This window comes from Amblyomma maculatum, chromosome 6 (genome assembly GCF_055883805.1).
Source record: "Amblyomma maculatum isolate TAMU_Amacu chromosome 6, ASM5588380v1, whole genome shotgun sequence".
NCBI classification, from domain to species: domain Eukaryota; kingdom Metazoa; phylum Arthropoda; class Arachnida; order Ixodida; family Ixodidae; genus Amblyomma; species Amblyomma maculatum.
The window spans coordinates 111,182,485-111,194,601 of record NC_139349.1 but is presented as its reverse complement, the minus strand read 5'-3'; the positions used below and the strand labels follow the sequence as shown (position 1 = coordinate 111,194,601).

At 47.6% G+C, this 12,117-nt stretch overlaps 1 protein-coding gene across 11 annotated transcripts in view; it reads right to left on the bottom strand.

The window, feature by feature from the left end:
* LOC146186578 (poly(rC)-binding protein 3-like) overlaps positions 1–12,117 on the bottom strand; it is a 364,017-nt gene that overhangs the window by 26,343 nt on the left and 325,557 nt on the right. For 10 of the 11 annotated variants that reach the window (XM_084607303.1, XM_084607300.1, XM_084607291.1 and 7 more), the window contains 6 exons: positions 5,830–5,853; positions 5,068–5,100; positions 4,062–4,178; positions 3,800–3,973; positions 2,899–3,027; positions 1,527–1,643 (listed from right to left, as the gene is read on the bottom strand). In XM_084607303.1, coding sequence (XP_084463429.1) covers positions 1,527–1,643; positions 2,899–3,027; positions 3,800–3,973; positions 4,062–4,178; positions 5,068–5,100; positions 5,830–5,853 — 594 coding nt within the window. The remainder of the gene's footprint in view (positions 1–1,526; positions 1,644–2,898; positions 3,028–3,799; positions 3,974–4,061; positions 4,179–5,067; positions 5,101–5,829; positions 5,854–12,117) is intronic. The other variant, XM_084607298.1, reaches the window with a different exon arrangement.

Genomic DNA, 12,117 nt, shown 5'->3' with positions numbered 1-12,117 from the left:
GGTGTGTCTGTTGTTTCGAAAAGTTGTACATCCTTGTTAGTAACGTGCCTGCTGATTTATTGACGTTTGTTTGTGGTGAGGCTGTGATGACTATGAACTATATCAGGCATATCTTTCTGTAATAAACGTACATTGACAATAGTTAGCATTTGAAGGAAAGACAAAACAATCACTTCACTGTATTTCAACCTTCGTGTTGAAACATGATGCCATTAATCACCCAGACACTTAGAGCACCTAGGAACCCCGAACAGCTAATGGCGGATATTGTAATGCAATTCTTAATGTCAATATTTAATAATAATAATGATAGTGAGCAGTAGGCCACGTAATATATGACATATATATATATATTTGTTTCTTTTTGTGGCGTAGCACCCACCATGGCTGGTGGTCAGTTCTTGCCTAAGACAAGTGAAAACGTGTTGTGCTGTGTGCGCACTAGGTAGGGTGTAAGGTTTGGGTTGGTGGGTAGTCGGGTGTGGATAGGTGAGAGAATTATTCAGTTCATATCTCAAGCTGACAGTTAGTGTCTTATCGCAAACTTTCTCGCCAGACTGACAGGTTGCAAAAAAAGAGAAGATGAGCTAGGAAGGCATGCAAACAAGCCGCGTTACACTTAAGACTTCAGTGTCGTTTTGTGAACTGTGTCTCGGAGCACGCGTAATATGCCTGCAATGGTTAAGAAAAAAAAAAAAAAAAAAAGGAAGGAAGAAGGCTCGGCTGTTCCTACACGTCCATGATGTCGTAAGACACTTTGGCTTGCACCAGACGGAAAGGGACAACGCAGCAATTAATAGCTAGCTCAAGATCAGTCAGACTGAAAAGCCTGTTGAAGGCAAGTAAAAGAAAGGAATCCCCTGATAGTGGGCTTCTTTCTCTTCTCCCTTTTTCTTAATTATTTTTTTTTTTTTGCTTTTATGCAAACCTGAGCAGCTCCCTAGGAGCACTCTACAATGCCACAGGATAAACGTCAGAAAGTGAATTTGAGAGAGAGAGGCAAGGATAGGAGGAAAAGAAAATGGAGTGCGCTTGTGTTGCTTTGGCTACTGTGCACGATAAGTGATAATTCTTCAGCATAAAAACACAACAGCAAGACTCTGGACAAACAAGCAAAGCTCAAATCATAAGGTGTAGTAAATTACAGCACAAGCATGATAACAGATACACACTACCTAGGCTCCTTGTTCTAAGAGCCAGCAACTTATGCTAGTAAGCAGCAATACAGAAATATGATCGACGTTCCCAGGTTACTTTATTGCGAAAGTTCTTTGACCATAGGCCTGTCAATCAAAACTAGCTTGACAAACAGAGATTACAAAGATCCATTAGCCACTGGGGAAAAAAAAAAAAAGAACAACAAAAGCAACATATCACAATGAGCGTATTTGGACAAAAATGTGAAAACCTATAATCCCAATTCAAAAAACGACAGGTAGCATGTGCAAGCCTCTAGCGAAGCGGCAACAAAGAGTGCTGAGCTGCCAGAGTGGCAACAAGGGCGCCGGGCTGCCAGAACTACTCACATCAGGATGTGGAATTGCATATTGCCCTTGAACTGTGTAGGCTTGACCGCCTGCAAATATCACTGGTGGCATGGCTGGCTTTGGACGGTACGGTATCGTCGCTCCCTTTGGAGGGGACTGCAGGAAAGAAGAAGAATAAAATAATAAAAGCAGAGCACTCAATGTATCTGGGATCGTAGAGTCAAGCAAAAAGTGGCGCATCTAAAGTTCTTGGGTTGAAGGACATGCAGCTTGGACTAAAATGCCAGACTGAAGTGAGACAGCGTGTAGACGTGGCAGTTCAGGCTTAAAGGAAAACTTGGCACAAGGATAAGTAAATGAAGACTGCGTGCCTGTCACAAATGGTTATTGCCAGTGGCTTGGAAGTTTTGCCCGTCAGTTGTAAAATTACTGAAGTGCCAGTAAACTTAGTGTTACTGTTTCTAGAGCAACGGAAGAAGTCGCTAACACATTTCAGCACCCCATTAGGATCAATGTTAGTATCTGTCAAGCATTTATTGTACTGCTGACATCAGTACCTGGAACATTTTGATATGAATGGAAAAGCTTAAGCTAACATGAAGGTATGATTTCATTATGAACTATACTGCAGAAAATTTTGAAGAGTTTTTTCACTTAGAGCTTGCGCTCTGCTTATAACCACTTAGGATGATGAGAAGGTAATATTGCTAGTCTTTTTATCTCTAAAAGAATTCTGTTTGGCCGCTGGATAAGAATAGGTTAATAGCCATTCTTTTTTACTGTCACTATAAGAAGTACTACTACACATATACTTTAAAAATTGTACCTGGTTTGCCACAGAGTGATCACCTACAAGCAATGATAGCAAAACATGGTACTTCAAGAAGAAAAACACTGGAAGATATTTGTTCTGGAAGGTCATGAACACATTTAAGAAAGAAACAGTGGTATTTCTCCAATTATCATTTCTTACCTAATAGCAATTAAAAACAATTTTGGTGGACAAATACTACTTATTGTTTACAACCAAACTGCTGAAGATAGTTTCAAAAAATGCTCACGAAACAGCCCTGCAAATACTTAGAACAAAATGTCCAGAGCAGCCAACACGAAATATCACAACATTAAAGCTGTAATTTTGCTTGGTACATTCAAAATGCAGTTACAAGAGGCATATTACAAAAGGCTCCTAACAACGAAAATATTCTGTAATAAATTGCTCTGCTTTTTATTCACCAGCTGGCATGCACTTTTCACTGATACAGAGGCAAATCTGCCCTCGTAAAGCATATTATTCAATCGTAAAGTCCGGTATTCAATCAGCTGAAATATGTCATACCAAACTACAAAGAATACACTGTCAAGATATTAGAGTGTGACGCACAAGTTATGTGTTCACAGGCATTCTCACCTCCATCATGACACAACAGATCTGGTAGATGCACTTTGTGATAGCATCAGCAGTACCAGAAACGGTCACGGCTCGTTCGGTGGAATTAGGGAGCATCTCACTGGCCACCTGAATGGAAGCACCTGTCACCTGAAAAATCCAGGTAGAAAAGGAGAGGGCAATCCAACTATAAGCTGCTGCTACTCTGGCTGAATTAATCGAAATGACAACAATGTGTACAACTCTCCCATACCAACAAGTGCAAGCAGAGTAACAGTGCAAAAAAAAAAAAAAAAAATTGTGAAGTGATGGCATAGAGCTTGTTCATGTGACGTCATCGCAGCCTTACTGGCAACCATGGCACACACAACGCAACATTGGAGACGGAGAAAGAAAGAGAGAGAGGGGGTCTCCGGTGAATTACGACACGGTGTCGATTAAATCAGGGTTCTGGTTGGACGGCGTTGCAAATCGTCTCAAGTGTCTGACAAATGAGTGATGCGCAGCAAAGAGAAAGCCAGTAGACCGAAGCAGATGCACTGAAGCCATTTTTTTTTTTTTTGCTTTTAGTTTCGAACCGCCCAACGTTATGGCGGCTCTGCAATATAAGGTTGCCAAAACTGCCACCTGCTAAACCTGATAGTGAATAGGGTCTATAGCAGACAGTTTCATTTGCGGCACTCTCCAATTTGAGTGCTATTATGCCAGCCTCAACATTGTGGTAGCGGATTCAAGACCTCACATTGTGACGCTAATTATGGTGCCCTTGTGCCATTAAATATCAAACTATCGTCGCCATTCCCCTGTTGTGTTCTTTTACATCCCATTTTCTGTTAACTACTAGCACCCATCACAAACTCATATGCCATGGCAAGATGAGCTTCACAGATGGATTCTACACCAGATGAAATACGCTTCTGACCTCACGGATTTCCTTGATCTTGGAGCCTCCTTTGCCGATGAGGGATCCACACTGGCTGGCCGGCACAATGAGGCGCAGTGTGACAGGTGGCTTGGGCAGGTGGCTGCCATTGCTCTGCAGCTCCTGGAGGGTCGGTCCCACCGTCTGCACGGGCAGGCAGAGCAGAGACAACATCTGCTCGCTCTGTGAAACGTCCACCGCTCCAGCCCCCCCTGCCCCTGAGCTCGTAAGGGGTCAAGCAGCTCGTGCATCCAGGGCTTACCTCTTCAAACTTGCGGGCGATGAGTGAGAAGGCCTTCAGTATGGCCTCCGTGGAGCCAGTGACGGTGACAATGCGCTCAGGGCATGAGCCATCCGAAATGTTGATCTTGGCGCCACTCTGAGGAAGTTAAAAAGAAAGGAAATGTTGAAGATTGTGTTGTACGCAAGTTAGTGGGCCATATTGTGTCCATTTCATACAACATGCTCAGGAATGGTAACAAAAGATATGACACAGCTTTACACAGGACTGCAGAGTTTCAATTGCCACTCTACCCTATATGCTTCTATACTGTCCTCGATGCCATGAATTCTAATTGGTGTCACTCTTACTAAACTGTCACAATAATTTTGTGTTCAGCTCCTACAAACTCCATATGTTTAAATGGGCCGACACTATTTTACCTGCTTACCTAACCATTAGTGAACAACTTTGTCTTCGAAATAAAACTGCTAGCACAAATTTCACTTGTACAGTTCCTTTTTATCTCTCCAGCACTCTCGGGACAGATGTTTCCAGGCGAGAGAAAAGTTTACACAGTCACGCAAATAGCAGTACCATCTTGTTGTGGTATATATGCAATCAATGCAAAATATTGTTTAAGCCATTCGATTACAGCAGTGTACAGACATAGTCAAAGGTCTCCACGCCACATGGCTTGTTTTGTTCCTTGGCTGTGTAGTACAGATCTTACATATCTGCTAAAGACCACAAGGTCTTTAACAGTGAGGGTAAGGGTTCTCCTCACCTAATGGAGACACATATCTTCACTGGTGTCATAAATGCTCCAACAGATAAGCCACACAATCCAAAGACTTTTTCACCACAGGTGTACACACCAAAAGAACAAGAGCACTTTCTTAGCATGTCAGATTAAGGCAAAAGGTATATTACAGCATCGCGAGTACAGCTGGAGAATTAAGTTAAGAAAGAATATATATAAAGAGGTAAATAAGCTGCGAAAACGTTACAGGCCACAAATAATGCTTACAAAGTATGTGAAACTTACCTCTTCTCTGAACTTTTTTATGTTGTCGCCTTTCTGCAAACAGGTGGGAAGATCAAAGGAACACATCATACTATGCTCCACACATAGTCCATACCCCCTACATAATCCATAATACACACACAAAGTACAAAGCATTATTTTTCAAGACCATTATAAATATACTAGCAATAAAACAAATAATAAGGTGAGTAGATGAGTGGATGCAACAGCAAGTAACAATTTACATCAAGAATGCTAACTTATTGAACTATCAATTTCAAATTTCAGGTATATAAGAATCGCACTGAAATGCAGCCAGGAGTGAGATGGTTGCTGTGGCTACAACAGTCCACATATTCCTGTGTTGTCACTGGCACTATTCAGTGCTACAAATTATTACAAATAAACAAAAGACACTATCATCTAGGAGAAAGAATACGAAAAGATTATTTAACAGCTCAGTAAACAAGAAAAAAAAATTCAATTATTATTTTTCTTTTTTCCAAAGAACTTCTCATTCACATTAGTTGTTGCAGTTCGAATTTCGATAGTACCTGAATTCAGCACAATATTATCCAACATCTGTCACACCTGAATTATGAATTCAATAATTTTTACATTTCGAATAGTGCAAGCCAGTACAGTGCTTGACAAAAGCCCCAATTTTTTGCAGCATCAAGTCCCAAGACCGATGCGCTTGCAGAGACCAAAAAAGTTAGCACAGAAGCTGAACATTAGAATACCACCAGAGGTGCACTTACGGCAGAAAGAGGTTCAACTTACTTTTCCTATGATGCTTCCCACTTCCTGCAAGACAAAAGAACAAGAACAGGAAACAAGTAATTAAGTCAAGTTCGGTCCCAAAATATTTAAATAAAATACGAAAATAAAAAGTACAGGGCAGGTTGCACCTACGTGCAAAGAAAGCCATTGTGATGATTGGGTAGAGGAACTGCTATGCTAGCAGCATAGTCTTTCTGACACACTGCCAGCTTTTATGCCAATATCAGCAGCTATACAAAAGTTCCTCATTCTGAAGCTGCTACATTAATGGAGAAACCAATAGAAAACCCTATACAAAAAGGTAACCTGGGAGTTCTACTAGAACCAAATGAAACTTTGCAGGTTTCATAGTGGTACGAGTGATGTCTTTGGAATCTTCAACGGGTGCTTCTTGGGTGGAAAATGGTTCCGCTACGTTCAGGTCATGAATGGGTGGGAGCGCTACTTTCGATACTTTGAGGCAGAGTAGTAATTGGGTCACGTCTCTGAGCAAGCTCGCTCTGCATTCGCAAATATGCATTACTGCCTTAACCTCGATCAGTGAGCAGTACGGTTGCATTTATCCCGGACACAGAGAAAGCAAATTGCGATAAAAACGACTACAAGACGACAGCACAAACAGCACCAGGATGCATGCGAACCAAAGAAAAAAAAAATCTAGAGAGAGAGTGGTGAAGGGGGGTGATACAAGCTGGTCGGGGAAAGCAGGCAGACAGGCGGCACAGAAAGAGCGCGCGGGAGGGGGGCATCTTATCAAGCATGCTTGAACGGCTCTGCCGGTGGCGGCGCTGTACAAGAGTTCATTTCCTCGAGACCGCTCTCCCTCGCGCGCATGCTTAGCGGGCGCGGGCGCCGCGTGGTCGAGAGCGCGCGCCTGCGGTGGCAGCGAGTTGGCCGACTGGGGAAAAGAACCCGGTGGCGCGCAGGCGCGCTCACCCATTGCCGCCTTTGTTCCCGCATGAACAAAAGGAAGGGAGGCGGGGGGGGGGGGGGGGGGGGGGGGGGGGAGAAAGCTTCAAAACGCCCTGGAAGGGCGCTGGAAAAACGGGGCAACGCCGTCACCGTTGCTCAGGCGCTTTACGGCGAACCACGGAGGCTTATCTGCTGGGGCAGCCGCGCCAAAGGGCGTTACACAAGGCGGTAAACACATGCCGGCAACGACGGTAGCGGGGCTCGGGATCTTGAAGGACGACGCGGCCGAGCAGAAAGCGCGGAAAAACGGCGGTGGCCCGAGAATCCCCCGTGCACCGTTGCAGACGGCTGGCTTAGCGGCAAGGGAAGGGCGTTGGTGAGAGCAGACTTGCGACGAAGGGTAAAGAATGAAGAGAGGAGAGGAAGGGCCGCTGAGGGACAGCGAGCAAATTGTCGTACACCAGACAGAAATAGCGCCGGGGACGCGGGAGGTGGGGGAAGGTCGTGATACGCACGCACAAAGGAAGAGCAATGTTGGGACGAAACAAATGGCTCGCACGAGGAAGAGAGAGGGGGAGGAACAGCCGCATAAGACAATAAGACAAACTGGGGAGGGGGCGGCAAAGAAAGATGGAAGAGGTCCCGAGAAGAACAAACAAAGACAGCGGGCGAGACCTCGCGTGCAGGAAAGAAGCGAGCAAATGGAGGCGCCAGGGGGGCGCGAAGGAAAGACAAAAGGAGCGCAGCTGGCAAAAGCAAACAGCGGAGCCGAAGTCACAAAGTTGCATATTCGGCAGAAGAATAAAGGAGGGGAAGGGGGGTGATAGTTCGGCAAACAGGAAATAGCGCAGCTACCCGGCAAGAGCATAAGGCTTTATTTAAACGCACCGCGGACGCGCGCAGATTCGGCGCAGGGGTCAGGGAAGGATCGCGAGACCGCGCTTCAACATGAGTACATCGTTAAAAAGGGCACGAAAATGGAGCTCGCAAATTTCCAATCCGTGGCGCAGGTGAGTCAAAAGTCTACCCTTCACAAAGCGCGCCGCTACACTTCCCGCCACGCTCAGGTAGTACCGTAGACATACTTAAAGAATGGTATACAAAAATGAAATATTGGTGTTCATTGACAAGGTGCCGAGCACGCGAAACAGAAGACTGCATCACCCATGCTGTTCAATAGAAGACTTGTGACTTGCAAGGCCCGATACGATCTACTGTGGTATACGCCATTGAAGCCCCTAAGCATTTATAAGAACATTATTTGAGAAATCCAAATTGCTACTGATCAAAAAAAGAAAGCTAAGGCAACAAGGAAGAGCGTCGTTGACAAAACGTTAGGCATTTCCCATTCACTATTCAAGGATGCAGTGAAGACGCTATTCATGTACTGCACATTATGGTGATTAATTTTATTTTCCCTTTTTTGCGTATTTTTCCACGTGTCGTGTACAGAATATCTTTTTTTTTTTTCCTCTCTTCGTCCTCATTCAATAAGCGATGCTTTCGAGCATCACTTTCCATCGTAACCTTAGACAGCCCATGTCGCTCCCCATCCTCTAACTAAAGTTCCCCTGTAAAGGGTGCACCACCTTGAGCACGCATGCATGACAGAAAAACATACTACGCGTAGTCATAACGGGAGACGCACGTTATTGCTCGGTGGCACATCCCGAGGCGACAGCTAGCGCTCACATTCCACCGTCAGTTCGAGCTGCCCTATTCTACTTCATATTTTTGTTCTAGCGAGTGACTTGGCCTATCCAACACAGGCAAATTTACCCAACGTTATCTCCAATCGACATTCCTGGCGCTCGTTTAAAATACTTCATTGCTCTGGGGCAGTGACAAAGAACCACCTCATCAATCGCGCACAAAAGTCCCAAGTCAAGCATATCGCTCCCACAGTCATTACGGCAGCCACTACGGCGAGCTTCCCATCGTTTAACGACTTCCGCCGGAACCATCGCAGCCGCCGTCACAGGAACCAACTGCTGCCGCGAGGAGTCGCTGTGCTGCCGAAGGCGCGCAGACGGCACGGCGATGCGTGAGCCAGACGAAGAATAAGGAACGCCGCAGGTGCCTTCATCCCATCGGGCTCCGCACTTCCGCCCGGACTCCCCTTTCTTTCTTTTTCACTCACAGTCGAGCGCACGGTGATCTTGAAAGGAAGGCGCCCCTGCCATTGGGTAATTAACGGGGACCTCGCGCCTCATTAATTCACCCACTTAAGAGAATCGCCGCGCGGCGTCAGCGACTCTGGTTACCGCCTGCCTCAAGCCGGCACGCAGGGCGATTCTTCGGGCGACGGTGCCGGCGCTTTCTCATCCCCCTTTCGGTCGGCAAACACACAATCCCTCCCTCCATTTGCCTGGGCCTTCTCCCTCCAGGTCGAAGGAGGCAGCGACGGCGCGAATTTGGCGATAATGACGACGCGTGCAGAACGCTCCTTTTACCGACAACCTTCCTCCGCGTGGTCCTCTCCTTCCCTCAGCTTAGGCAAACAAACGAGAGAAAGTGCACGCCGACCTAACGCTTCTCCGCTACGACCAAGAAAAGCCGAGAATTGCGGGCGGCACAAAAGCCGAACAAAAACTCGTTTAGGGCTCGCCGCCTTTACGCGGCAGCTGTGTGTTCGAAGAAGCGTAGAAGCGATCGCAGCGCCACCAGATGCTGGCCACGCCGATAGCAGATTAATAATAATAATAATAATAATAATAATAATAATAATAATAATAATAATAATAATAATAATAATAATAATAATAATAATAATAATAAAACTCCACCGGAGAGCAATCATACAGCTTCTCGAGAGATGCTGTATGACTGAGGGTTCTCCGCGGTGAGGGTGTGGGAAATAAAACGAGCGAAGTTGCCAGGCGCCAATCGCTCAGAAAAGTTACCGCAAAAGATGACAGCTTGTTATTACTGCCAGTCGCAATCAGTGATTTATGCGACAGCCACCGGACGGCTAACGAACAGTGCACTATGTGTGCTTGGAAAACAGTGTTCAGAACAAGGGCCTCCATACAAAGCTTCCCCCGTCGCTTAATTATCAAGCGTACTTTATTTCCAGGGGTTCAAACAGAGCTTCGAGATAATACCCGCGAAGCGTTTTCCCCAACGTTGTCGAGCTTACGGTGCATGGGGCTAATGACCGCCAGGCATAATATAGCCTGGCGGTCTCTAGATTTTTAGATTGGTCCGTCTATAGCTCTGCTGTATACGTTACCACACTCACGGCCTATAAATCGGCCAGAGCTAACCTACAAATTTTCGGCCCGATGTGTTCCCATGCAATAAATAGTAAATGCGAGGCTAGCGAAACAAACTAGACCTGCAAACGCAACGAGCGCCCTGCAACAGCACATAAGAAAAAAAAAAAAAAAGCCAAGAAAGAAGCCTCCCTCTCAAGTCGCAACCGAGAAGAACCGCTATTCGTTTTCATTTCAGGTTAACCGGGCGACGGACGAGGTGCCAGCGACGGCAGATAAACGAATCCGGAGGCCAGCTTCCAGCGAAAACCTTTCCTTTCCAGGCCGTGTTAATAACAGCGCGCAGCTCTCGCTGGGCTCGCGGGAATCCTGCGGTCTTGCTCGGCGCGGTTCGTCCCAGGGCGCGCACGGCGCGTGTCGACAGCGCGCCAGCAGCAAGCGAGCGCTACACAAGAACGCTGAAGCGTGCGCGCGAGCGCCATTCTCCCTTGCCGCTACTGCCACGCTTTCGTGCTCCTCCAACATACACACGGCTTACCGAGGAGGCCAATAGCGACGGCGGCTGCTCCCGATACTCGGCTTCTCCTCCCGCTGTCGTGGGCCAGAAAGCAATCCGGAAGAGCTCATTCCGGGGCGACAACGAGTTTAAGAATGGCTCCCGCGAGGGAAAACAGTCGTTCTATTTGTCGCCGAGAAAAGGGCGACGGGTTGCACAGTGGAGAGCAAGGGAGTGAGGAGGAGCTGCTACATCGCGAGTTGCACTTCTCGCGTACGCGAAGGCTGAGTGCAACGGCAGATTGAGAAGAATAATAAGAGCGAGGAGCAGAATAAGAAAAACAAATAAAGAAATAAGCGAAAGGAAAGAGAAAAGGGCGCTGAAAGGGCTATAAAGAAACTGGAGCAGACGACACGAAACTAGTGCCGAGGATTCCTTCATTTACTGCGCGTTCTCCTCGTGCTGCTCTTTCCTTTATTCGTACTCTTTCCGATCGCTGTTTGTTGTCGCTGGCCCTCCCCCCGTCCTTCACTTCGTTATTTCCTTCCCCCTCTATAACTTTTCTTCCTCTCTCTTCGCTTCCTCTGTCCCACCGTTATTTGTCGCCGCCCGAGCGGCGGTACTGCTGCCTGCGCCGCCGTTTTGTTTTCCCTTCTTTTCTCTTTCGTCTTTATTCGCCTCTCGGCAGCGTTTCGCGCCGCGTCGTCCGCCGCCTCGGGGCACGTTTTGCCTTCACCGCGCCGCGCGGCTTGAGCAACGCCGAGGTGTATCTCTGTCGCTTTAAATGTTCGCCTGGGGACGTCATTTTCCGCCGAGTTGTCCCCGAAGTGGGTTGGCTCGCGCGTTCTCCAGTAGCTTCTGCCCTCGTGCCGTATTCTTTCCACCCGATGCCTCCCTTTATTTCACCCTTTCTTTGCAACCCCCCCCCCCTCTCTCTCTCTAAAACACCCGCGCAGGCGCACTTTCACTGGCCCGCTTCTCTTCTATTTCGCGATCGCGTCGACAGGGCGGGCACAAAGAAACGAACCCTTGTGAGAGGAGACAGCGGAACAAACCCGGAGAAGAGGAAATCAAACAAAGAAAAGGAGGCGCGGACAAAAAGAAACGGACGAGGAGCCGGATCGTGCACGACCAGGGGGATGTAGCAACGTGGTGTGGGGCCGGCTGCCTGGCGGTGCACTACGTGTAATTGCGTCGGACTGCCGGCGCGGCGTGGAGATAGCGCGTTGAGAAACGGCCGCTCCTTCACCCGTCCGCTCCCGCCCCCTTTTTGTTCTAAGCCGCGGCCGTGCACGCCCCTCCCGCAACTTTACCTCCTCGGAGCAGCACTCCACTCTAACAAACTGCGCGCACGACCAGCGCGGGCCACCACCGCGGCACGAACAACACGTCCTCCCCCGGCATCCTCGAAGTGCGATGCGTAGTTTCCTATCTCGGGTTCTTCTACAAACGTCTCGCGCGGCCGCCTTGCGCTGTGGGCCGTTCTTTTATGAAACTCGTTATAAAGCGATCCGCGCACTGCGACGCCGTCCAGCGGGTCACGTCGCCAGAACAGTTGCGGCGTACAACGGAGGCCAAACAAACTCGCGTACAGATGAAGACGAAGTTGGCAAGTGCAGGACGTCAGTTCAAACAAAGTATAACTAAGCAAGACAAGCGTGCACA